Source organism: Passer montanus, unplaced genomic scaffold, assembly GCF_014805655.1.
Source record: "Passer montanus isolate IOZ18808 unplaced genomic scaffold, ASM1480565v1 scaffold232, whole genome shotgun sequence".
NCBI lineage: Eukaryota > Metazoa > Chordata > Aves > Passeriformes > Passeridae > Passer > Passer montanus.
The window spans coordinates 167,735-193,264 of NW_024366948.1; the positions used below are offsets into that span (position 1 = coordinate 167,735).

Sequence of the window (25,530 nt, forward strand, 5' to 3'; positions counted from 1 at the left end):
CAATGTCAGCAGTTTCTACATGAAGAGATACTGGTCTGTAGCACAAACACTGACGAGCAAGGACACAGAAGATAATGTGCATGCAAACATTTACAGAGCAGGAAAATTTCACTTACATGCTCCTGAGCTGCCTGGTCAGCAATGACATTGGTTTCATGCAGAAATCGAGCCTTTGCCATGTTTCCCAGAGCTGCAAAGCACCTGGAAAATGCAAAGCAGTTAGTTAATACCCAAGTTTTGTTGCCTAATTTTCTGTTAAGAAAATCAGAAACCAGGCAGCAGACTCAGCTCAGCAATGGGAGAGGTGGGGTGGCCCTACTTCAAGAGAAGGATTTTGCCAAGATGTGCCCTCTAGCCCTGCTCCATGGGAGAATCCAGGAACATGACCAAGGCTCATGTTCACCTCCCCAGGCTTCAGAATGCCTCTAGCTTGCTGATGTCTGTCAGCCCTCTGAGTCCTTGCTATACACAGCTTTGGGCTAACATCAATAAAAATTTATGCTACAGAGGTGTTCCCAGCCCTGGTTCTGGCATTACCAGCTGGGATGAAACAGCAAAGCCATGGCCTAGCACAAAGAACAGGTAAGTCTCCAATGCAGGGAATACTCTAGACCATACACAGAGGCACATCTTTAGCTGGATCCTGGTTTCTGGGATTCAGCAAAGAGCATGTTGAAGCCATGAAGATGTGATGTACCTCTCTGCAATGTGCAGCTGTCTCGCTTCCAAAGCCAGTCTGCTGAGGGTCTTCCACATGGCCTCAGTCTCTGTGGACATTTCCAGCGTCTCCAAAAATGCAGCAGCCCTTGAGACAGAGACATTTGCAGTCTTTCAGTGACAGAAGAGCTCTCTGAAGAAAATCCCAGACTGAGACAGGAGCTTCCTAACCAGAGTGGCACTGAAACCAAAGTCAGCTGTGTGTGGCCAGCTCTGAAGAGGACAGTGTAACACAGAGCCTGACTGAGCAGGTGGAAATTCAGACATCTTCCTAACTGGGCTAAGGTACTTAGAGGCAGATGATCAGCAGAAGGATGTAGCAGTGTGGGACAAACCTAAAGTGTTCTGTCTGATACAAGTCCCCACTGAGAAAGTCTCTGAAGACACAACAGTGCTATGAACATGTGAACTTTTCTCCCCTGGTCACTTTTAAAAGCCCTCTAAGAGTGTCAGCAGTACCCAGGCAGCTGCCATGGCCACTTCAGGCAGTCAATTTTCACTCTGCACAGCTCCTAGATGTTTCCATGATACTGCTACCATCCTTGGAAGGGCAGCAGTAAAAGCACCCAAGCACCACTTCACATCTGGCTGCTCTGGAGACTCTTATTCACTGCAATTAATTGACAGCTACCTTCAGCAAAGCCCTGTTGGTGCCAGTGGGAGCAGACTGGCCAGTCTCTCCCTGAGTTTGAAACCACAAAGCTGCAAGGAGGAAAAAGCTGAAAAATCTCTCCTGAAGGACTCTGATGTTCATTATAGCCAGACTTGACACCAACATCATGCTGAGAATCTCAGGTTCAACTCTGGAAAAGCTGTGCTGCTGCCATTCATGGGTCATTGATTCCCAGGTGTCTGGCATGTGATATGAGCTACCTGCCATCCCCACTGGCGTATCCAACACTTACCTGTGATAATCCCCATCATCAATGGCAGTTCCAAACTCTATGAGGCCTTCATCCAGGGTGTAGGGCACAGTGTTCACCCCTTCAGATACTATCACTTCAGTCTTTCCATCATTCCTTTCCAAGCCTATGATATCCCCCTAGAAAGAGTACCAGCTGTCAATACTCCCCTGCTCATCTGAAGTGTGTGGGGTTTCAGGGGTGTGAGGGCAGCACTGCAACAGCTTTGCCAGTCGTGGCTCTTCTGAATGAGCTCGCACTGAGCACTGAGCCATGAAGCAGCACCTTGCTCCATCTTCTGCCAGAAATATCTGCCACAAAGTTGACAAATGAGCTTGTATTTTGTCCATAAGAAACAAACAGTTCCCTTCTGTCTCCTTTCTGCCATACCACCCTTGCTACTCCCACACACGTGAGGAAGAAGAAGAAGAAGAAGAATCTGCAGGACTCAATCAAAGTCTCCCGAGTTTTACCTTCAGAGGAAACATGGTGACTCGCTCTGGAGCATCAATGTTGTACCAGATACAGAGACTGTTTCTGTTCTGAGCAACCACCACATCACTGCCCGGGACCCACTGCACGTAGGAGCAGTAGTTCAGAATGGTTGTCTTGGTGCTGCTCTCAATGTCATAGAGCTGCAGCTGGAGAGGGAAAAGAGAACTGGTTCAGTTGGACTTGTGGCTGGGCAGCTAGCTCACACAAACATCGCAGGAACAGCTGAGCAGGCGTCTTGGAAACACACATCACCCATCAGGAAACAGACTTTTTTCCAAGACTCACATCCTAAAATCTCATACTTATTTACACAGGTCTATAAGACCTTTTTAAACCCTTGCAGCATTTCAAGCTCTTGCCTCCCTTAGAGCTTGGCATAGACACATATAAACCAGAATATGCCCCATGCTACTACTGTTCCCTCTCAGCTGCAGAGCTGGAACAGGAAAATGGGCTCTGAAGTCCATAATGGAAACAAACTAAGGGACCAAGAAGGGCCTTCCTCTGCAGTTTTGGGCTGAACTCTCCATCCCAGGCACAGTCCTGTTGCAACCTTAAAAATTATTTTGCTCCAACCCTCTGCCATAAGCAGGGACATCTTCCACCAGACCAGGTTGCTCCAAGTCCTGTCGAACCTGGCCTTGAACACTTCCAGGGACAAGGCAGCCACAGCTTCTCTGGACAACCTGTGCCAGGGCCTCAGCACCCTCACAGGGGAGAATTTCTCCCCAATATCCCATCTAACCCTGCCCTCTAGCAGTGGGAAGCCATTCCCCCTTATCCTCTCACTCCAGGCTCTTGTCCAAAGCCCCTCTCCAGTTTCTTTGGAGGCCCTTTAGACACTGGAAGGGGCTCCAAGGTCTCCCTGGAGCCTTCTCTTCTCCAGGATGAACAATCCCAATTCTTTCAGCCTTTCCTCACAGAAGAGGTGTTCCAGGCTTCTGATAATTTCTGTGGCCTCCTCTGGACTTGCTCCAGCAGCTCCATGTCCTCCCTGTGCTGGGACCCTACATCTGGAAGCAGCAGATGGGGGTCTCACCTAAACAGGGCAGAGGAACAGAGCCCACCCTCCCCTGCTGCCCTCACTGTGGGATTGGTTCAGGACACAACTTATGCTTGGCCTTGTTACATCTCATGAGATTTCCATGGGTACAGCTGGGGAGCTGGTCCAGGTTCCTCTGGATGGCCCTGTCCTCCAGGTGTGTCATTGCTCATCTTGGTGTAATCTGCAGGCTGGCTGAGGGTGTACTCAATCCCTTCATTTGTATCATAATATGGATATAAAATAGTACTGTCCCATACAGACCCCTGAGGGGCACTGCTTGTCACTGATGGCCACCAGGACTCTGAGCTGTGAGCACTTCCCTCTGGACACAGATGTTCACCCAGTTCCTCATCTAGCAGACAGTCCACCATCAAACCCATCTCCCTCCGGTTCAGAGAGAAGGATGTTGTGAGGGACTGTGTGAAAGGCTTTACAGACATCTAGATAAATGACATCCAAGGCCCTTCCCTTGCTCACTGATGGGGTCTCTCCATCAGAGAAGGCCATTGGGTTGGTCAGGCAGGACTCGTTGGTGAAGCCATGCTGGCTGTCCTGAATGACCTGCCCTGCTTGTCCTGAATCCCTTCCCATTCCCCATCTGCCTTAGCACTGCTTCTAGAGGGATCTGTTCCACGATCTTCCAAGCCCCCAAGCCACGAAGAGGTGAGGCTACCAGGTCAGCAGTTCCCAGCGTCCTCCTTCCTATTCCTTTTAAAGATGGGTACAATGTTCTTTTTCCAGTCACTGGGGTTTCACCTGACTGACATGACTTTTGAATACCACAGACATAAGTACTGCAGAAGAATTGTGATTTTCACTGTCAGGTGTGATGAGATGAAGCAAGACATCCAGTAACTAAGTTCAGCATTAGCTATGACTCAAGAATGCAACACTGCCAGTTCATGAAATCTGGACATGGTCAATCTTCCCCAAAGGAGCACTAAGCAAAAAATCAGGAGTATTTCAGATGTGCTTCTCACCTCCCTCCCTCCATTCAGGCATATCTGTCTCTACCTCTCCCCACACATGCCATCCTGCCACATGGCCTGAGGTGCTTGCCTCACCCTCAACTTCTTGTCCCTGAAGAGCAGTTTGTGGCCTGTTTCATTGAGCTCCAGCCAATCGATCTTGCTGTCATGACTGATTGTGCCAGTGTTGTAGCCACCAACAAGGTCCACTTGGGAAGGAAAGAAAGGAAACAGTGTCAGTACCTGATGTACCTCAAAGCGCTCAACACCCACAGCTGTGCCAGAGGAATCAGATGCCTGGGACCTATTTAGGGCAAGACCCTCAGCAAAGACACTGTGACATGGATACCAAAAAGCAGTGACATTTTATTTTGATGCCTTCTCAGCAGCAGCAGCTCTCTCCCACTGTCTGTGAGCATGCACAGCTCATGGGCAGTGCAGGTACAGAGTCTGGGTCCAGGACACAATCCCAGCCACCCATGGCTGTGTCTATGACAGGTAGCATCCTGTCCAAAGCAGGACAGCCTGGTTTCCACTGGACTGCTGCTAGGCAGAGGGAATGCAAAGGGGAACTTCAAGAATCTGCTGCTTGGTACAGGGAATGCACAGAGGACCTTCAGGGATATGCTGCCTGGCACAAAAAATGAAAAGGAATAAGGAAGGCTGGAAAAATCCAGGGAAGGGTAAGGAGGGTCACACTCACCTGTTGCTATAGTCTTGATGTCTATCAGGTAAGCCAGCCTCTTGTTCTCATCCACACCTCGCTGCTGTCTCTCATTGATACGGACACTGTGATTTGAAGGGAATGACTATTACCTTCACTACTCCCAAAATTCACATTTGAATCACAGAGTCCCTCCTGACTTCCCTGCAGTTTCTCTGAGCACATGGAGCCTCTGCAGCTCTCTGACCTGTGACACTTGCCCAGTAGCTATAGCTGCCTCAAGTGAGAACAAAGCTTTCTGATGCATGACTTCCCCCTGAAGCTGCCCCTCTGGTTCAGGGTCCCCAATAACACATTAGTTACATTGCTCTGAGCAGCCCATGATCACCCCTTCTGAATCAGAACATGAGGTATAGAATTTTGGAGGGACAGAGGAGGTCCTGCTGGCAACTGAGACCCTAATGGTGCTGTACCAGGACCAGCTGGATGCAGAGTTGCCTGAGAACACGCACAGGAGGTTCAGCAACAGCCATGGCAGGCTGCACCAAGATCAGACGAAAAGAGGCTCTTGTACTTCTAAAACTTGACAGCCTGTAATGTGGCAACTAAAGCCATCACTGGCCCCTGTGAAGTGGGTGTCTGGGGCCTGCATGCTACAGCGTGGGACACCTCCAGTGTTACATATCTGATCTCACTTTCCTAAATGCCTGTGCTGGTTACACGGGCAGATGTAACCATTACCTGACCAGATGAGGGTTCACAAACTCTGTGCGGACAGATCCCAGAATGTCATTGCTTCCATATTCCACTAGTGTCAGCTCTCCAGCATTAAAGATCATGCAGACCTGATGGTGAGAGGGGAATACACTTTCAGAGTAAAGCCACAGAAACACTCACACCTACCAGTGACGGGTAGGAAAGAATTCTGCTGCACACAAATCTAAATTTAAATACTCTGGGATGACTAAGGAGCTGTTCTTGTCTTTTTGTTGTGACTGACAGCTTTTCCTCAAGGCTGGGGATTTTAATTGTGGGCCTATCAGTCCTGCAGGAGTCAAGCTCTCCCCATGACAGCTGTATTCCGTATCTCTAACACCCTCTCTGGCCACTGATCTTTTATTGCTTCTCTCTCCTTCAGGGTTATGACTTACATAACTCATCAGTCCACACACTGAGTTTATTCTATACCTGGCATGTGGAAAAGGCAAGTACAGGGAAGAAGCAGATTAGGATCTGCATGAAGAGGTCAAATCCAGGCAACTGCTGAGAAACAGGGTTTTCCAGAAATGCAGGTGACACTTTTCTTGCTGATGCATACACAGCTCTACACACCATTCATGGGGAGCATTCTGTCCCATACTACTTACATTCTCATTGTCGAAGAAGAACTTCTCATTCCCCCCAGATCCTTGCCAGGCCACCTACAAAGCAATGGCATGGGGTAAGGCTGACAGGCTGACAGCTCCCCCAGCACCAGTCTGCAGATGATGGGGTCCTCTGTCCAGCTTTTGGCTCCCACAACAGACAGCATGACTTACATTGCACAATGGATTGTATTCCATCACTTTATCTGTCAACACTGTTTTTCAGTCATTCCCAGCTTGCAAATTCCACATGTTCCTCTCCTTTCTTTAGACTCAGCTTCAGACTCGAGCTCTCTTTGTATAGTACATTACTGCCTTTCTAACAAGAGGCCTTAATGGGACCAAGGCATTCCCTCTATCCTAGACCTCACAGACCCTTCTCCACCTTCCCCAGACCAGCTTTATTACAAAAAGCACCCAAACAGCTTCTTTGCCTCTATTAATCATAGCCACGGAATCACTGCTAACACTTGTGGGAGCAGAATCTGCTCACCACATGTAGCTGAAAGCCTTTTTTTTAGGGTCATTCTAGCAATGGCTGATCAGCACGGTGCCAGTAGGAGAACAACTGACTGGAAATTTGTGTAGGGCACTGGATAATACAAGAGCTGCTGTGGTAACAACAGGCAAGTGATCAGAGAAGCAGAAAACTGAAAGCCAAGGCTACAGCAGTCCTCTTCCCTCACAGAGTGGAGTGCAAACTCCAACTTACTGCTTCAAAGGAACTCCAGTGAGACAGCAAGAGAACAAATGGACATCTCACAGCCTTGCTCTTTCTGAGAAGTGAGTATAACTGTGCAATCAAAAGAAAAACTCAGTGCAGCAACATGCAGAGAAAGCTGGGAGCTTCATTCTGGCCAAATTCTCAGTTAATATTACCAAGTATCAGCATTCTCCAGCACAAACCTCCAGCCAGAGCCCCTGCTCCAGGAGAGATTAATTAGCTCACCATCAGTCTGATTAAAGGTATGTGACAACTTGGCGAACAAAGCAAATATGTCCTTGAAGCCTATTTAATGTTTTTATTAGACATTAGCCTATTGCCCACATTCTCCAGGCTCAGCACATGGGCTCAGCACTCAGTGCACTGCAAGGCTCAGGGGATGGACAATTTTGTGTGAATTGTCTGGTATCAGAAATGGCACTGGCATAAGCTGTGGGATGCAGCCATGAATTGTTTTTTGATGATTTTATATTTTGTTTCTTTTAAACACACTAAGGTTTGTACGTTCACATCTGGAATGTATATATGTGAAACATCCAGATTTGGGCCCCCAAGTAAAAGAAAGACTGATATACTGGAGCAAGTTCAGCACACTGCCAATCAAGATGGTTGGGAGTGAAGCACACTGTGAAGAGAGGCTGAAGGAATTTGGCTTCTTCAGCCTGGAGAAGGGAAGGCGTAGGAAACCTCTAATACAGTGATGCCAGGCTTTTTTTGGCAGACGCAGAGTGAAAGGATGAAAAATGATCATAAAACAGAAATCAAAATACCAAGAAGACTTAGAAAAATGTTTTCCTTCATGAGTACAGTAAAGCATTGGAATAGAGGACTAAAGAAATTGTGGGACCTGAGCAACAACATCTGAATTTAATATTGACTTCCCTTTGGGCAGTAAGTTTGATAAGAAACCTCCCAAGGGCCCTTTTAACCTGAATTATTCTATGATTCTTTGAAAAGAGGGATTGTTCCCACGCAGAAATCATATTCTCCGAGTTATGAAGTTAAGCATTTGACAGTCCAGAAATGCCACCAATTTTCCAGTACCTCACTGAGCTTGTTGGAGCTGACATCACCCAGCAGTAACGTGTCTGAGGTATGGGCCACCAGGTACCTGTCCTTCCCCAAGATCTTCACCTCATCAATCTCATAACCATACTGGGATTTCAACACAACTCGGGTTCCTGTGGAGAGGTTCTTCACAATGACCTAGTGAAAGTGAGAAAAAGCAGTATGAGGCCATACACAGAGGAACAGCACAGACTTCTTGCCCCATGGAAGATTAGGCAACAGACAATACTAGGATATTTAGATATCCCCAACATTTCTCTCAGCTTTTTTTAAAAACCTTACCATTCCTTTTGCATAGGATGACAGCTGTAGTAGGTATGTGGGATTCTTACTTTTGCCATTTACAAGTTACTAGCCTAACTGGAGTCCCACTCAGGCCCCCAAGCATAGGCCCCCTTTGAAGAGTCCTGTTCTCTCTCCCCTGACTGCACACGGGTGCCTAGGCTGCCAGCTCATCCTTACTGAACATTCTGAACAAGGTCAATTTGGCTGAAATGAAATCACTTTAGAAGTCTGCACATGACATGGAGGTACCTCACGAAAATTCACAAGGTAGTAAATTACCTCCATGGTCTCTTATGTGATCTAATACCCACCCAACCTTAGCCCTGTCCCAGGCATATCCCCTATGCCTTTCTCAACAAGTTGGCACGAACAAACCATAGGTACAGAACTCCAAACACATCTAGTTCTGGCAAACATCCCATTCATCAGGAATTTCATACCTCATTAGACACTCTCTTACCTGGCTTGGTCCCACGTATGTCATTTCAAATTTATTTTTGTAAATGGTTTTGCGAAGGCAGCAGTCAAACTGTTCAACTCCTCCACACAACGTACCCTGGGGACAAAAACACATGTGGTCAGTGAACTCTGTTAAGGGGAGAGATTCCAGACCCTGCTTACATGAAGAGGATCAGAGGTCAGACACAAACACACCGGTCCCAGCTGTTCTGGAAAACAAGGTTCAAGCACCCACATGCAGGAGGACCAGTCCTATTTTGACTTTCTTTAGACAACAGAAAGACTGAGCCATTCTCAGAAAAAAAATGAAGATTACCAAATGCTGGCATGAATCTGGGACGAGAGCAGGTGGGGTTAAAAAGCACTTTTATCCTCATCTTTACCATTATTCTTCTCAGTTTCCCACTTCTCCGTCTCCCAGCCCCCTAGTCTCTCCTGCCTTCCAGAAGAATCCTTTCACCTTTATTTCTTTCTTCATAACATCCCCATTCTTTCCACTGATCTCCTATCCCTTAGCCCCTTCTCTTAAAATATTTGTTCACATGTTCAATAATTCTTGGTCTGAAAATATTTCAAGAATTCTTGATTGTTTAACACAAAACCATAAAAAACTAATATAGAAAAGTCATAAAGAACATAATTTATAAATCATTTAAGTGTTTGAAGTTAGTCAACTTACTACAGAAAATATGCAGGAAGATCAATTTAAAGAGATTTAAAGAATAATCCAACTTTAGAGAAAGACAGATTAAGGCTTGATGGCTAAACGTTGAAGAAAGAGAAGGCTGAATTGAAAACACAGCACAGAAACACAGAATGTAATTAGCAGGTCAGTTTGTATACTGCTTCTCATGGGTGCCCAGAGGAAAGAATGCTCCTGAGACTGCTCTGGAGAAGCTATGCTCATTTCACCATGCTTCTGAGAAAAGAGAAGGGCTGCTGCAACCAGTGAGCCATCACACCAGCATCCAGAAGGTTCTGCAGCTCCACACTCACACACCCGACTGCAGCAGGTCCCCTGCACCCCTGGGTGAGGTGTGACCACACCAGGATGACCACGTTCAAAGCCTTCCCCTGAGCACACCACTTTGCTCCCGTGCATAAACATCCCCCTGGTGGGAGACTCGAGGGCTCAGGCCTCCTGACACACCGCACAGATCCGTGAGCCATCCCTCTTCCATGCCAGAGCTGTAATGGTGTACAGGTGAGCTATTTCTTTGGGCTTGCCTTCCTCCCAGGCACTGCGGCGTGGGCTCCAGTTCAGAACCCGTAACCTGGGAGAGAGAGGAGATAAGAGAGGCATTAAAACCTGTGTATGGCTGACAAAGGAAGGACTACAAAGAGGAGAACTCTCTGTCAGGTACGTGGTACCTGTCATAGCTGCCAAGGACAATGGACTGGCCGCTGGGACTCGTGGCTGCTGTGGTGAATTCCTTCTCTGATGAGTCCCGGCTGTAGTCAAAGGTTTGAATCACGCTGCCTTCCTTCCCGTAAGCGACAATCTTCTTGTCACAGCCTGCAGCCACAATGCTGCTGGATGCCCAGGCGAGGGCGTAAGGAGGACAGGGATGCACCGCCAGCTTACCCTACAGCAGACAAGAACACTCTGAACACGGGAATGGCCCCAGCTCCTAGCTGGCCTCTGTGCTCAGCTATCCCAGTGGGGACCAGTATGGGACCTTCTGTAAAGCCCAGTTCACGGGGGCAGCTTTGTCTAACTGCCTAGTCTGTAGGAAGACAAACCAGAACTGAGAGATTTATCAGCTATTATATTCATTAACTGTGTGAGAAGAATTCTAATGCCAGTAAGAAGACTGATACCATTAACTAGACTGAAATTGAATTTCCAACACAGCAGAGTATAGATGGATCTTCATGATAGCATGGCAGAGAGCAGCCATGCTCAAACTGCTTCAGCTGGAAACAAAAGATCTGAGAACAGCATCCCCTTCATCACAGCCTGAAGCACAGAGAGACTCCTGGCACAGAGGAGCGGGAGGCTCAGGAGAAATGCTGGGTGTCCAAGGATAAAATGTGAGACTGAGATTCAACATTAACTGTGGTAACTACACCCTACTTAGTGTGGGGACAATAGTGGCCACCCCAGGGAACCCCATCTCTTCAAGCATCATTCTCCTGGACACTTGAATATCAGACCTTTCCAGATACCTGAACACCCTTATGACTCATACATAAAAACATGAATTGAATTCCCCCCTTACCACTGCCCTCAGTGCATTCTAAAGCATATAATTACTGTTCTGCCTTCATTAATGTTTTCCAAAACCTTTGCTAGCAAGCACAGCCTGCAGCTCCTCTCCAGATTTCCACTCTCTCCAAGCTTGATCCCTTTCCAGAGCTCTGCAGCTGGGAAGAAGGCTGTGCAAATAGGAATTTTGCTCACTGAGAAAGATCTTTGGTACCTGTGATTCACCTGAACCCTCATCATCAAAGAAGAAGCGTACTATGGTTCCATCTGCATGGCCAGACAGGATTCCTCTCCCTGACACACTGCAGAAAAACACAGACAGGATGATGCAATGTTACAGGAAGACTTGCATCTTCATACTCATATCCCTGTCCAGAGCAGCCATTCCCAGGCTAATGGCTGATGTTCCTCATCACAGGAACCTTCCCCAAAGACAAGACAAATATCAAGTACCTGTGCCAGTGTATATAAAAAGAAAGCAGACAAAAGAACCCTGAGTGGAAAGGACAGTGACCAGTTAAGTGTCTTCATCATGTAAAATCACAATAAAAAAACTTTCTGTATTACTAAAACCCAGAAGATAAGTGACCTTCAGTGGAATAATGACTCTGCTCATAAGTGCTTACAGCTCATAAGTGCAAAGAACAGCTCTTGCACTGGAACTGTTCCAGAAGTGAGGCTGGGTGTTATGATACTAGGAATCCCTAAAAGAAACATAATGTAGGCAAAAAACACCTGGGCAAAAACTCCAGGCCTAAATCCATTTTTTATAGCATTGATGTCTTGTGCTTCTGGAGATAAGCAGGAAGAAGAGAGCAAAGAAAAGAAACAGGCCGAAAACCATGTACCCAGAGAAACACCTTTTAATGAAGATTAGAAGATTCAAGAACAGAATACAAATTCTATGGACACTGTAGCAATCCAGCAATCATGTACCAGTCACCAGAATGAGAGCATTTAGTGAAAATTCCACTCCTAGGATCATGAAACATCTCAACTTTTAGGTAAAGAATACTAAAGTAGTTGGAATGAAATCTTATTAATGAAAATAATTTTAAATTGCACTTTATGGTTATATTCCTAATTACAGCCTTGTCAAAGGTTTTATCTGGCAGAATGTTAGGTTTTTTAGCCCTTAAACATGATTAATGTTAGTTATTACTTAGATAAAGAGGACAAATGTAATCTTTATAAAGTCACAGATTCAAATACATCAATGAATATAAGTAAGCTCATGGAAACTTTCACCCTCAACTGTGTTTGAAGAACAACCAGACTGCCCCTGTGGCACAGCCAGGTACCAGATTTTAGGAAGAGATTCCTTCTGGAGAGCATAGTATGTTATTATCTTGACAACAAAGTGACAGCAAAAGAACACTGGCAACTCCCACACTGGTCCCTGTTATGCCAAGCCAGCAGCATGTGTGAGACTGAGCCAAAGCAGGGCAGGCCAAAGCAATGCCATACTCACTTGGAAGTTAGTGAGACCACGTAGGAATCTGTCCCATAGATGGTGGAAGACTTGTTGTTCTTTGTATTTGCTAAACGAACCTGAGAAAAAGAAAATGGTCAGTGTTGCTTTCATCGGTAGAATGCGGATCTCCTCCAGTGTAAGTAACATTCCCAGAGGTTCCCCTGTTCACTGTCAGGGAAAGAAATCACAGGAAGCTCATTGACACCTAGTATGTTACAGAAGTGGAAAAGCTGGAGTCACATTTCCACATTTCTAGAAAAGTTTGGAGAAATATCCAAAAGATCCAGTAGAACCTCCAGGGACTAACTGTGAACCAGAAAATTCAAGTCCACAGTGTAATCCCTCTGTTGCTGTTACTGTGGCTCACAGTGATGACTCCTACCCTTCAGCCCAGCCACTGGCAGACCCTGGCAGACCCCACAAGGGAAAGAAAGTCACACAAATAACAAGTTTCTCTACCTTTCCTTCAGCAAGACCAAAGACAATGATATTCTCTGCTGGCCACAATAAGCAGGTCACAGCACTCTGCAAAGGAGGAGGTAAAAAGAGAGGTAAGAGCTCCACCCTACCCAGCTTCCTGCCCCACTGCCACCTAAAACCGTTCATGAACAGACACTGTTCAGGCAAGAGAGATGGGGCATTTGGACAGGCCTTACATTAGCTGAAGATACTGGACAAACCTTACTTCATGCTGAAGTGTAGACTAGCTAAAAATAAGCTGGGGCCAAGTAATTGAGCACAGGAGGACTATGAGAGGGCAAAAAAGTTACAGGAATGTGTTCAGTTTGGAGCTCTTTTGTGAGTATTTCTTACTGAGCAGTGCTTGGCTTGCCACATACTGTTGGTGAATGTATAAAATCATGGCTGTTTTGAAAGATTTTTTGCAACATGTATAAAATATAAAAATAATTTCACTGTGACAAGTTCTGCAATAGCTATGAGAATACATGTCCATTGGATCTTTATTTGATTAATAAGAAATAGTGTTTATTTTTATATTGACGAGTAAGATGGTTATTAGATGCTACCAAGTAGGTCAGGTAGAAACACGCTCATTAAATCCAACCAAAGGTATTCTCAAAATCTGAGGTAAAGTCAGGATGAATAAAGCTGACCACAAAACCCAACTGTAAGAGAGGGCCAAGAAGGTTCATGAAAGCCCTTCACATCTACCCTGCCAGAACTCCAGTCAGTAAGAAGGCTGGTGTTTAGCACTGTGCCACCAGCACGAGCCTCCCTGGCTCTGCCCCATTTTAAGCATGTGGGACTGCTTAAGATACGTATCAGCATTTATTCATTCCTCATCTATTTATCTCATCTTCCATCCCTGCTCTGATCATTCATATCAGTAAACACAGCTACAATCAGACAACAAAATGTCTCAAGGTAACCAAACTGTTCATAATTTAAATGTCCAACCAATGACCAAGACCAATTTTCATTACCCCTGTTTCCCAGGAATTTGTGTGTTTCCCTCATTATCTGTCAGACTTATTTTCCACTCTAACACAACAAAATCTTGGGAACAAGCCTCACACAGTGGTGATGTGCTCATTGTTTGTCCTCCTGGCCCTCAGCAGGAGGCTTGGCTTGCCAGTGTGATCACACACTGGGATCACTGTGTGTGTGAGAGGGCTCAGTGGTAGGAGAGGGAAAGGGCTCAATAAATGATCTGTCATATTGACTAAACATTTCAAAAATTTAGTTACAGGAGAAGTATTACAGCATAACAGCATTAAGTTACAGCAGAAAGCCAGACACAGTGGTAAAACCCCAGACATACAGCATCAGGAAAAAGAAAAGGATTTAATGTGGGTAGAAAAGGGTAGAAAAGGCATGGGGAAATGAGAAATGAGAGAAAAAAAACTGAATTTCTACATTAAAAATACAAAATCCTGTACATGTGCCATGCACAGCATCTGAGCTTGTGAGAGGCCAGGAGGCCCCCACTGGGCTGGCAGCTGGAGGGGCAGGCAGCAAGCAGTACATAAGGACAGAGTTCTGCAGGGAGGCTAAATGTGCCCACACCTGCGACAGACACCTTGTTCAGGAAAGGGACAAACGGACACCAAGCCCGTTTTGCTCTATTTTCTTCATAACACTCTATTCTCACAACCACTCAGTGCAGCAGCTCAACTGCAGACAAACCAGAGGCTGACCAGCAGCTTTCCTGTCACAAAAACACAGAACTCCCTGGGCTCCCTGCAGCAGTCAGAGCAGCCAGTGGCAGGCCATGACCCAACCCTAACACAAAAGCTTTCAACCCAGAGGCTGAGGCTACCCTTCACCTGAGAGACAGCTTGAGAAAGCCTGGCACAGACTCCAGCAACTCCATCAGGAGCAGCTCTGTCGATGTCTTCAGAGGATTTGGACATGAAGGATGATTCCTCCTACCCTGCAGAGAACTTTCTTGGTGACACAGAGACTATGAGGTGATGGCACTTGCCTGGAAAGCCTGGGGCACCTGCTGGACTTTTGCCTCTGAAGGTACAAGTAGTCAGTACTCTGTATTTTCTCACTCTGATGGCTTTCTGTGCAAGGAATTCATAACACCTTTGCCTTTTCCAGACAGATCTCAGGGCAAGCCTTGGCAAACACCTACTGGGCAGACTGCTCTCTGACACAGGCAGGCTGAGCCAGAGCAGCAGAACACAGAGGTGGCCAAGGAGCAAACCTGACAGAAATCACAAATCTGAGGCAACTGAGCATGTGGAAATTGCACAGTTAGAATTCTGCACACTTTACATTTTGTTTAATAAGCCATCTTGAAGTTTAGAGCTGCAAACCTGTGAAAAATAGTTGGGCTCTGAGTGTTGCAGATTTTTCCCTTTCAACTCCCTTAAAACAGTCCGTCCACTGATGCCTGAAGTAGTCCCCAAAGTTTTGTAACTGACTGCATTGATCGTTCAACAATTTACTTGGTTGCACCCAGGCATTAAGACACCTCTGAAGCCTGATGAGCAATACGTGCCTCAGAATTTAGAGATTCTCTTAGGATCTTTACAGGTCAAGTACAGTTTGGCCAAGTACACTCGTGACTATGAGCAGAGAGACTTCTCACTGTCTTTTCCTACATATGCCGGAGGAAATGACGTCAAACAGAAGTCTGGGTCTCACCGTTTGGATGAACTTGTTGCATATCACCTTCTTGTCACCCCTGCAGAAAAATATGAACAAAAATTACTGTCAGCAACCCTACACATTCTGATCACCCTACTGTTTATACACAGTCTAGTTTGATATTGCCAAACACAGTCCACTGAAGTTTTGCGTGCTGCTAGTCTATCACAACTTTAGGCAAAAAACCAAAAAGACCCCTAAAGTCTGAGCTTCCAAACTGCTGGTGAATTGCTTTTGTGAGTACCGTTAGCACAACTCCTGCCAGCAAATGAGGCTGCAGTGGGGCAGATGTGTGCCATTGCTGCACAGCTGTGACACATGATGGCAACACAGACTCCAGCTAGCTGCACCAGCCCGGGCTCTGAAAGGGCCCTGCTGAGGAAACCTCACCTGCTGCTCCCTTCAGGCACCTGTGGCTCCCTGCAGGCCAGGAGATGGGCACTGCAGTGTGTGCCAGGGTGAGGATCAGCCTAAGGGAGCCCATGGCAGGGCGGAATGGAGCATGCTGGACCTCACCGCACACTCACCACTCCTCGCCGATCCTGTACACGTAGATAACGTTGTCTGTCTGTCCGATGGCCAGTTTAGTGGAGTCCGGCGAGAAGGCCATGCCTTTGACCACGTAGCTCTTCCTGCCGTACTGCGGAGAGGGTCGGTGTGACCGGGGGAAGGCCAGCTGCCCCAGCGCTGCCTGGCCCATGCCCGGCCCCGCTCACCTTGGCGTCTGCCGGCTTCGTGGAGAACTTGTCGCGCCGCTCGCCCTGCTCATCGTAGAGCAGCACCACGCGCTCCGCCGTGCACACGGCGAAGCGGGCGCTGCTGGCGGACCAGGCCATGCAGGTCACCCGCGCCGTCCCGTCCTGTGGGCACACACGGCTCAGCGGGCACACAACCAGCCCCAGCAGGCACACATGGCTTAGCGGGCACACAACCAGCCCCAGCAGGCACACATGGCTTAGCGGGCACACAACCAGCCCCAGCGGGCACACAGCTTAGTGGGCACACAACCAGCCCCAGCGGGCACACAGCTTAGCGGGCACACACCCAGCCCCAGCGGGCACACAGCTTAGCGGGCACACAACCAGCCCCAGCGGGCACACACGGCTCAGCGGGTACACAACCAGCCCCAGCGGGCACACATGGCTTAGCGGGCACACAACCAGCCCCAGCGGGCACACAGCTTAGTGGGCACACAACCAGCCCCAGCGGGCACACAGCTTAGCGGGCACACAACCAGCCCCAGCGGGCACACACGGCTCAGCGGGTACACAACCAGCCCCAGCGGGCACACATGGCTTAGCGGGCACACAACCAGCCCCAGCGGGCACGCACGGCTTAGCGGGCACACACTGCTCAGCGGCTGAGCACACACGGCTCAGCAGACACACTACGCGTCCCAGACCGGTCAGGGCCGCTCTCCCCGACCCGGCCTGCTCCCCCGCGGCCCGATCCTCCCCAGCCCGGCCCGGTCCGACCTGCGGGGCCAGCAGGGTTCGCACGTGCCGCAGCTGCATCGCGCCCTCCGCTGGGCCCGGGCCCGGGCCCGGGATGGTGCCACGGGCCGGGCTGGTCCCACGGGCCCGCTCCGCCGCCGCCGCTGCGGAGCTCTCCTCGCCCCGCCCCCGCTGCCGTGGCAACCCCGCCGCCTCCGCCGCGCTGACGCGAGCGCGTCGAGCCCGCGGGGACCGACCCCCCGCACACCGGCAGGGAGCAGCTCGGCTCGGCTCGGCTCGGCTCCGCTATGGAGGCGCTGCGGGCGGCGGGGCGCGCCGTGCTTCGGAGTCCGCGCCTCGCCCGACACGGTCTGGGTCTCCGCCGGCGGCGCAGTGAGTGCGGACGGGTGCGGGGTCGGGGCCGGGCATTGCTCCGGGCGAGGAGCACGCAGCTCGGCGCAGTCGGGCTGGGGATACGGCCGCTGCCTGCTGCAGGGCAGTCTGAGGGGCCTGGAGGACTGGGGGGCGGAGGGGCCGTAGGGGTAGTCGGGTTAGGGGAGGTGAGGGGGCCGGGCCGCAGGGGCCGGGGCACCGTAGCCCTGCAGCTTCTCGCCGAGCCCTCCCTGCCCCGCTGCCCGTGCTGTCTCCTCCTGCCCCACTGCGAATCGAGGCCGCCCGCGCCAGTGGGCTGACGGGCCTGGGCGGCCGTGCCAGGTGCTGGAACACGCTGGACTGCACCGGGGACCTCCCCGGCCTCCGCGGGCCTCGGGCCCCTCGGGCTGCCACTCCTGGTCCTCTGCGAGTGTGCCAGGCCAGCCCCTGCTGTCTGCGGCCCGGCAGGATCCGGGACCGACCCATGACACATCCCTGGACGTGTTCAAGGCTGGGTTGGACAGGTCTTGGAGCAACCTGGTCTACTGGAAGGTGTCCTGCCTGTGGGAGTGAAACTGGATGAGCTTTAACATCCTTTCCCACCCAAACTGCTCCATGATTCCATGACCCTGCAGGTACCCTGTGGCACAGGAAGGCCGCGTTTGGCTGTTCTCAGTCAGCTGCTGAGGCTTTGCTGGAGCACCCACACTTGCCCTGGCAGCACTGGTATACATGGACTGTCCTCAGAGTTTGGAGTGACACAGGGTTCTACTGCCCAGGGTGGAGGTCACAGGTGCCTGCATGACACCAGGCAGCTTCCCTGATAATTGGCACTTGTGGAAGAGTATGCTGTGCAAATAAGGTCTCCTGATTTCCCTGTGGGTTCAGATTATTCCAATTATGAGTTGGACTCTTCTGCAAGTGTGCCAGTAATGCTCAGGGAGCAAATCCCAGGGAAGAGGTGAAAATAACCCTGAAAAGTATTAGCTTAGTGTGAACAGTACATAGCTTGGCAATTCCTATCTCTTTCTTAAGAAAGCATCTGTAGTGCAGTTGCTTCTCAGTCATCCCAGCTGGGACCACAAGTGCTGACTAAGCTGCCCCTGCCCTGGCACCCTGCTGCTGCAGGTGAGATGCCAAGGGGTTTGGCTCTGCTTACACTGGGCCAATCTGGGGATTTTGATCTGAGCATAGCAGTGAATGCTCTTCAGGTGTGCCATCAACTCAGGTGGCTGGGATGAATGCACTGCAGAGAACATTTTGTTTGTAATGAAACAGAAGAGACACAGGAATACAAGGTTTTTGCAGACAGCAATGAGGGCTGCAGCATCCTCAGCCCTGTGCAGATATGCAGGAGCTGTCTGTCAGCACTGACAGAGTCTGGACTTCTGGGGCTAGAGGACTAAAGCTTCAAGGGTGAACTGCCCACTCCTTCTGTTCCTCTTATGAGAGTGGCACAGAGCCAGGAGAGTGTCCTGCTGGGGGCAGGAAGCAACATTTCTGCTGGGAGCCATGGGTGGGGGGGTGGCTCTGGCAGGACTAGCTGTGGGGCTGCTGGCACATGGCTTCTAAGGGCTTTTGTCTTTGCAGAGCTTCCTGAGAGCTGGGCCGATATGCAGGAACCACTGCTTGAGGGGATGTGCTTCACCCTCAAGTATCTGGGCATGACGCTGGTAGAACAACCAAAAGGAGAAGACATGGCTGCTGCTGCCATCCGCAGGATCGTGGCCACGGTGAGAGTCGGTCCTGGGGCCCTGGTGTGTGGGGTCAGAGCCCAGCTCCTGCACTCCTGCACAGGGGAGTGTCTGTATCCTAGCCCTGAGCTCCAGTGAGGGACTGTGCCCTTCCCAAGAGGAGGGTGGCGTGCAGGAGGCTACTGGTGTCTGCCTGTGTGCTGTGGGGAAGCTGTCTTCCTGCTGGATAGCCCCAGCCACCTGCTGCTATGCCTGAACCTGGCTGGGAGCAGAGCTGTGCCTGCCACAGCACGGAGAGAAGGGTGAAGTACTGGGAGAAGTGGGTTCTGTCCTTTCCTGTGTGTGTGGCAGTAGAGTGAACAGATTTGAAGAGTGTTCTGTTCAGGGCATGCCTTCTTGCCAGACTCTGCTATCCCATCCCTACAGTAGGAGCCTTTGCAGAAAGTATCCAAGTGAGTGATACTGTACACTGTATGTGTGGGGCTCCTTCCAGCAAGGGGGTGAGGTGAAGACCCTTGCCAGGTTTGCAGAGATTGCTGGTGTTTTTCCACTGCCAGGCACGGGTTGGAGCTCGCAAGTTTCAGAAGGTGATTCTGACAGTGTCTCCAAGGGGCATCTCACTGCAGGATGCAGACACTAAGGAGATGGTGGAAAACATCTCCATCTACAGGTGGGCATGTCACGGGTATGGGCTGGGTGTTCCCCAGCAGCCAGCTGAAGACTAACGGGAATTTGAGCAGCCGGGGAGGGCTGGGCCTTCTGTCAGCAGTACCTTCAAACTTAGGTCTTTCCTTGGCTCCCTGAGGCTTGTGCCCTCTCTCTGCTGTGCTCCCATCACTGCCTGAGGCTGAGTGTAAGCAGGGTCATGGGTGATCTTGAGTTCATCAGCCCATCCATCATCTCCTTGTGCCCTGCCTCTGTATTCTGGCATTCAGCAGGATTTTGAGGCTTGTGATTGGAAAAGCCTCACAGCTGGGACTGCATGTCTGCCTCCACTGCCATTGGACCACCCTTCTGGCTGCAGCTTCTTGGCCAGGCTAAAGGCAGTTGCTGTGAGAACTGATGTTAATTTCTCCTGCTGCCACTTGTCCATTGGCTGGCTTGGATGTCTGTGGGTGCTGGGTGTGAGGGGCAGTAAATGTGCAGTCTGGTGGCTAGATGGGAAGCAGAGCCAGGACATCTCTTTGCTGCAAAATGTAGGTCTCAGCGCCAGAGCTGATGTGCCAGGTCAGACCATCCTTCTGCCTGTCCCCAGCTGTGTCCTTGGAGGCAATCACCCATCCTTCTGTGCTCCTCTCGTCCCAATGCTTCTGATGGCCAGCTCAACACACTGGGTTGAGCTGGCCATCAGAAAACTACAGAGCACTCTGGGATGACACAGGAGGAGGGAGTGCCTGTGGATGCAGTGATCTCTGCCGCAGGTACCAGGCAGCCTCTGGCCCTTGCTGGGGGTTTGGGCTGCCTGGTCAGCTCGGGCAGGTGAATGCCTCAGGTTGTCAGCAGTGCTTGCTGATATGCTGGGAGTGCAGCAGAAGTGCCATGCCAGGGGTCCTGGATTGTCCTGACAGCTCCTCTTTGCCCCCAGGATCTCCTACTGCACGACAGACAAGCTGCAGAACAAAGTCTTTGCTTATGTTGCCCAGAGCCAGGAGAGCGGGGCACTGGAGTGCCATGCCTTCCTCTCACCCAAGAAGAAGATTGTAAGCACTTCTGCTCTGGCTCTGTGAGGTATGGGTGGGAGCAAGGGCCTGCTTTCTTCCCCTTCAGTGACAGAAGGCCATTACCTGTGCGAGCCTCAGCTGGATTTGGAGTCAGGGAGGAGGTGTGCTCGTGTGCTGCACAGGCAGGGAGTGAGTAAAGGGGGGTTTCCTGTCCCAGCTCCTGAGGAGTTCCTGTCCTAGCTCCTGAGGGTCTGCTTTCGGGGCTGGCTCAAGAGCACCCCCAAGGGCTGACAGACACAAAACTAAGCTCTGGCCTTCCATCTGTATGTTCTGGAGAGAAAGGCAGCAAGGGATGCTGGGGGGTCTTGGATTTCATGGCAGTAGGGTTATCCTGCACTGAGGGCCCAGGTGGAAGTAGGCATTCCCTCTCTTTCATGTACACAGGCCCAGGCTGTGACTCTGACTGTGGCCCAGGCCTTTCAGATGGCACTGGATCTCTGGGAAGCAGCACATGCAGGTAGGAGGAATTTCTCAGATGTATCTCACTGCATAGCTCTAGAATCAGTGTCTCTCTGGTGAAACGCACCAGGCAGGGAGAATGTTTTGTCCCTATGTTGTGTTCTCTGCCACTCCCCCATCTTCAGCTGGGGTGGGAGATGTAGCTGCTCTCTATGCTGAACTGCTGTGCATTGCCTGAGCTGTAGCCCAGCTCAGGGCTGGTGGTACCTGGCCCGAGCAGTGACCCCTCACATTTGTTTGCACCCTCCTGCCAGCACAGCAGAGATTCCCTGTTCCTCACCCACAGTCTTGCCTGCACATTCCCAGCTGGGCTTTCTGCAGGTTGCAGACACTAACTCTGCTGCTTTTGCCCCATCCCAGGCTCTAGGCAGGATCAGCCCCTTCACCCTTCATGTGTCTTGGAGAGCAGTGAGGCCGGCAGACCCCGTGAGCCAGCCCCCCCAGGGAGCGCTCCCTTCACACACCACTTTGGGGTACAGTATGTGCAAGTCAGGCCCATGCTGAGGGCTGTCTGGAATTAGGGCAGGGACAGAGTGACCCCTCTGCAGCTCCCTGCTCCTGCCCTCCGAGAACCCTGCTGATACCTGCACAACCCCCACCGCACATGGCAGCCTGATGTGAGGAGGTGCACTGTGATGCATGGCTCACACAGCAGGTGCAGTTCCTTAGTGTCTGTGCTCCAGGAGCTCTGCTGTCAGACCCAGCACTGCTGCAGCCTCAGCTCTACTCTGCTGGCCCTGTCACACAGGGACCTGGGACCTGGGTTGCACACCTGGTTTCATGGCTGGGGTGAGAGCTGCCTCTGAAGGAGAGGACCCTTGGATCATCATCCTGCCAGCCTGGGCTAAGGCTCAGCCCAGCCCATCTACAGTGTACCTCCTGCATGGCCACAACAATTGGAGCATTGTCATATTGGTCTCACTATGTCCCTGTCTGGGAACTTCTGGATGCTTGGCCTCATGCTTCCAGTGTGAGTCCAGCCTGGCAGTGCTTGGGGTTGTACCTGTGTGCAGCCTGCTCCTGGTAGTCTCTGCCTGCCTCTCCAGCTGCAGGGTGTGACCACCCACCACTGTCCCTGGGCAGAGGTACACTGTGTCAGCAGCTCTGTGAGCATGGTCCATGCTCTCAGCTTGTGTTTGGGCCTTTGCACCTGGAGGGGATGTGGGACTAGCTATCGCCTGTCTGTCCTTGTGTGCCCAAGCCCAGAGGGTTCTGGCAACCCAGCACTCCAATCTTTCCCCCACTGCTTGTGGGAAACCTTTGTACTGTGCCTAGGTAGTGAGTGTCTTGTGAAGGGGCTGGACAGGGTCTGAGCATCCCAGCCTCACTCCTGGCAGAGACCTGCCCATGCAATGAGATATCATGGTGGGGTTTTGTTTGTTTGCTTGCCAGGAGGAAGAGGAGGAGGAGGAGGAGGAAGATGATAATGTCAGTGAAACCTTGTCTGGGTAGGTGGTGAGCTGCTGCTTGTATTCAGAGGTCTCTCTAATGAAACTTGTCTTGTCTCCTTCTCTGTGCTCCCTGCAAGGGGAGCTGCTTAGGCCATAGGCATGGTGGGATCATGGGGGAGAGCTGCATGGGACCAAGGGGGAAGCTTCCTGTATTTCTCTGCTTATATCCACTGAAAACTCGAGTGAACAGAGGGTTGAGTGGTGGAGGAACAGACCATGCAGTCCAGCTTTTGCAGTAGAAATTTGGGGTACAGATACTGACCCCCAGGATGCACCCAGAGATATTTCTTACTCTGTTTCTGCCAGTCTTTGTTGGGGCCAGTCTGTCCAGACATGTCTCTGGGACTCAGTTGTCCCCCTTCTCCCACTGATTTCCCTGGAGGTTGGACCAGGATGGAGGCCTGGTCATGCTGACTTCTGTGTGGACTGGGGGTGTGGGCTGAGCTTGATGGTGTGTGTCCTGTGCTGGGGAGGTGCTGATGGAACAAGTCCAGCAGCGGATTAACCTGCAGGTCTGCTGAAGTGCAGGTGGTGGGCCTGTGAGGCCTGTTCCATTGTGGCTGTTCTCCATGTACATGGCAGTGGGCACCCAGCTGGGTCTGGCAGGTCTGAGCTTGGCTTGAGCCGGAGCCAATGTGTGCACAGGCTGGAGCTGTATGTGTAGCCCAGTGAAACACCACCCCTTTGGACATGGAGCTCCTGATGGGAAGGAGATATGGCTTTGCAATCTCGGAACAGGCTGGCCTGGGAGGAGTCTGGTAGCAGGGGGCTTAGGGCCTTCTGCACCCCCATTGCCTGCTGCTGTTGTGCCATTCCTGCTGTGCCAGGGTCATGAGCATGCCGTGTCTCTCAGGAGGCCATGCTTGGGGTATGATGGATGCTGTGCTCTCTTTCAAAGCAGCATGGAGGAGCTGGGGAGGGGACTCCACAGCCCAGCAGGTAAGTTTCTTCAGTACTGCGTTGGCTCATCCCCCAACATGTCCTCTGTAAGGCAAAGGGGGGGCTGATGCTCACCTGGGAACATCTGCTTCCCTTTGCTGGCTGTGCTGGGCTCCCAGCTGTACACCTTATGGTCTGTATCTTCCTTTCTCTCCCTTTTCAGAATTAACACCTCTTGTGCCCCCATCGAGCTCTCCTACAGCACAGCTACTGTGCTACCGCCTGGGGCCACCCCCGGACAGCTGGACGGTGCTGGGAGGGGCTGCAGACTCCCCCAGCACTTGCACCAGGACTGCTGGCCCCAAGACTCCCCTGGGCTAAGCCAAATCTCTGCAACAACGGACCAGCCACTCAGGATTCACCCTGTGCCTGCGCCTGGGCCAGCCAGTGCCTGCCACTGCCCTGGCACTGCCCTGCTGGCACGGGGGCTGCTGGCACTGCTGCCATGGAGTGCACAGGCTGCAGCATCTGCTCCCTGCCATGTGCCACCTGCATGAACCACCTCGAGCTGCAGCTGCTCCCAGCTTGGGCGGGGGGACCTGTGCTCCTCGCTCTGCTCACTGCCAGGCTGTGCAGGGCCACCCTGCGTGCTCTGAGCCTGCCTGATGCAGGCAGTGTACACCCTCAGGGAGCAACAGCTCTTGGCCTGGAGCAGTGCGTGATGAAGGCCTTTCCCCTGCAGTTCAGCCCCACACCCTCTCACAAATGAAATTACCTGGTTTTTAAAGGAAAGCTCTGCCTTCAGAGTGAAATAAATTGAGTTTTTTATTATTGTCATTTGGGTTTGAGTCCTGAATGAGCACCATGCATAAGCATGCATGGTATGGTGTCTTCTGCATTGCCTGTGGTGAGGGTTGCTGTGCCCCATGCTCATGGAGCCTGGAACTCCCACATCTTCCTTGGCTGTGAGCTGTGAGGGAGCAGTTCCTCCTTGTGCTGAGGGCTGCTGAGGCCAAGGCCCAGGGTGCCTCTGTGACTGGGGAAGAGCAGGCTCAGGCTGCGCTGTACTGGTGTCTTAGTACCTGTGAATGTCACCTGCACTGATAGGAGTTGATGCTGACCATGCTGAGGTCAGGGCAGGCACAAGCCCTTGTGTGCCAGCTGCTCTGAAGTGTCTCTGCCCTGCTGCACCCCAGCTCTACAGTAGTACTCTACAGAGGCGATCCATGCACTTGGTTTCCTTCCCAGATGGAGCAGGGGAGGCTGAAGCATGTCTAGTTTCTTTGGCAAGTGACAGCTTGCAGCTGTGTTCTGGCCAAGCCCCTCACTGCTAGGTTCCTGTCACATCTCCTTCTCACGCTGGTGGCACTGAGAGCCCAGCTCAGCCCAGCTGAGCACCAATGGCTGGCTGCAGCTGGGGTGGCAGGGCCAGTCTCCCAGCAAGTGCCATAGGCACTGCGGAGGCCTGGGGTGCCATGGATCACTCAGGAGCTGTGCATGTTTTTTTTTCACTTGAGGTTTTGCATATTGAATGTGGTTTCATGCCTCTTCTCCCTCAGCTGGGAGTACAGAGCAACATGTAACGTGTTAGGGTGAGTAGGTCATTGTCAGGCCCTCAGCTTCCAGCATTCCTCTCTGCACTTCCCTGCCCTCCTGCACAGCCATGGTCTGAGAAGAAGTGGTGACTTGGGTTTTTTTTTTGGTTTTTTTTGGTTGGTTTTTTTTTGTTTGTTTGTTTGGTTGGTTTTTCTGGTGGGGTTTTTTTTGTGGTTTTTTTTTTTTCTTTTTTTTTCTTTTTTAGCAGAGGGAAAGAGCTTTTTCCTCAACAACACACCCTGATTTGACATTCAATGTCAGACTTATGTTCCTTTTTATTTAGTCAAAACCTCTGCCTTTTGATCTTTTTCTTGTGCCTGCCCTAATTCCTCACCTCTGCTACAGTCTGATCCTTTGTGATTTTTTGTGTCTCTGGCCTATCTAAAAATCTCATGATAGCAGGCATGTCTGCTATGACTTTGCAAGACAGA

General features: G+C 50.8%; 2 protein-coding genes across 8 annotated transcripts in view; one reads left to right on the top strand and one right to left on the bottom strand.

The window, feature by feature from the left end:
* The window catches only part of IFT172 (intraflagellar transport 172), a 37,461-nt gene extending 20,363 nt beyond the window's left edge, over positions 1–17,098 (bottom strand). The window contains exons 1-19 of the mRNA XM_039710830.1: positions 16,970–17,098; positions 16,211–16,354; positions 16,022–16,134; positions 15,492–15,531; positions 12,834–12,899; positions 12,372–12,451; positions 11,115–11,202; positions 10,063–10,277; positions 9,842–9,965; positions 8,693–8,788; positions 7,924–8,085; positions 6,159–6,212; positions 5,533–5,636; positions 4,831–4,916; positions 4,224–4,336; positions 2,093–2,260; positions 1,623–1,759; positions 698–805; positions 117–201 (exon numbers count right to left, since the gene is read on the bottom strand). Coding sequence (XP_039566764.1) covers positions 117–201; positions 698–805; positions 1,623–1,759; positions 2,093–2,260; positions 4,224–4,336; positions 4,831–4,916; positions 5,533–5,636; positions 6,159–6,212; positions 7,924–8,085; positions 8,693–8,788; positions 9,842–9,965; positions 10,063–10,277; positions 11,115–11,202; positions 12,372–12,451; positions 12,834–12,899; positions 15,492–15,531; positions 16,022–16,134; positions 16,211–16,354; positions 16,970–17,008 — 2,022 coding nt within the window. The 5' untranslated portion in view covers positions 17,009–17,098. The remainder of the gene's footprint in view (positions 1–116; positions 202–697; positions 806–1,622; positions 1,760–2,092; positions 2,261–4,223; positions 4,337–4,830; positions 4,917–5,532; positions 5,637–6,158; positions 6,213–7,923; positions 8,086–8,692; positions 8,789–9,841; positions 9,966–10,062; positions 10,278–11,114; positions 11,203–12,371; positions 12,452–12,833; positions 12,900–15,491; positions 15,532–16,021; positions 16,135–16,210; positions 16,355–16,969) is intronic.
* A 92-nt stretch (positions 17,099–17,190) lies between these two features.
* LOC120502869 (low density lipoprotein receptor adapter protein 1-like) lies at positions 17,191–24,308 on the top strand. 7 transcript variants are annotated; one of them, XM_039710810.1, is made up of 9 exons: positions 17,191–17,320; positions 18,890–19,032; positions 19,551–19,663; positions 20,579–20,693; positions 21,099–21,171; positions 21,534–21,646; positions 22,566–22,621; positions 23,478–23,563; positions 23,727–24,308. In XM_039710810.1, exons 1-9 carry the CDS (start codon positions 17,236–17,238, stop codon positions 23,882–23,884), a joined length of 942 nt encoding a protein of 313 aa, XP_039566744.1. In that variant the 5' UTR covers positions 17,191–17,235; the 3' UTR covers positions 23,885–24,308. The 7 variants fall into 7 exon arrangements, with proteins under 7 accessions (XP_039566744.1, XP_039566745.1, XP_039566746.1 ...); XM_039710811.1 differs by having other exon boundaries at positions 23,523–23,563; positions 23,727–24,307; XM_039710812.1 differs by having other exon boundaries at positions 23,526–23,563; positions 23,727–24,307.
* The last annotated feature ends 1,222 nt before the right edge of the window (positions 24,309–25,530 follow it).

What these genes read in the sequence shown, in the direction of transcription:
- LOC120502869 (XM_039710810.1), top strand. Translation starts at nt 17,236, where the DNA reads ATGGAGGCGCTGCGGGCGGCGGGGCGCGCCGTGCTTCGGAGTCCGCGC. An exon ending in TCCGCAGGATCGTGGCCACG is followed by an intron (nt 19,033 to 19,550) that starts GTGAGAGTCGGT and finishes TTCCACTGCCAG; the next exon opens with GCACGGGTTGGAGCTCGCAA. An exon ending in GTCAGTGAAACCTTGTCTGG is followed by an intron (nt 22,622 to 23,477) that starts GTAGGTGGTGAG and finishes CGTGTCTCTCAG; the next exon opens with GAGGCCATGCTTGGGGTATG.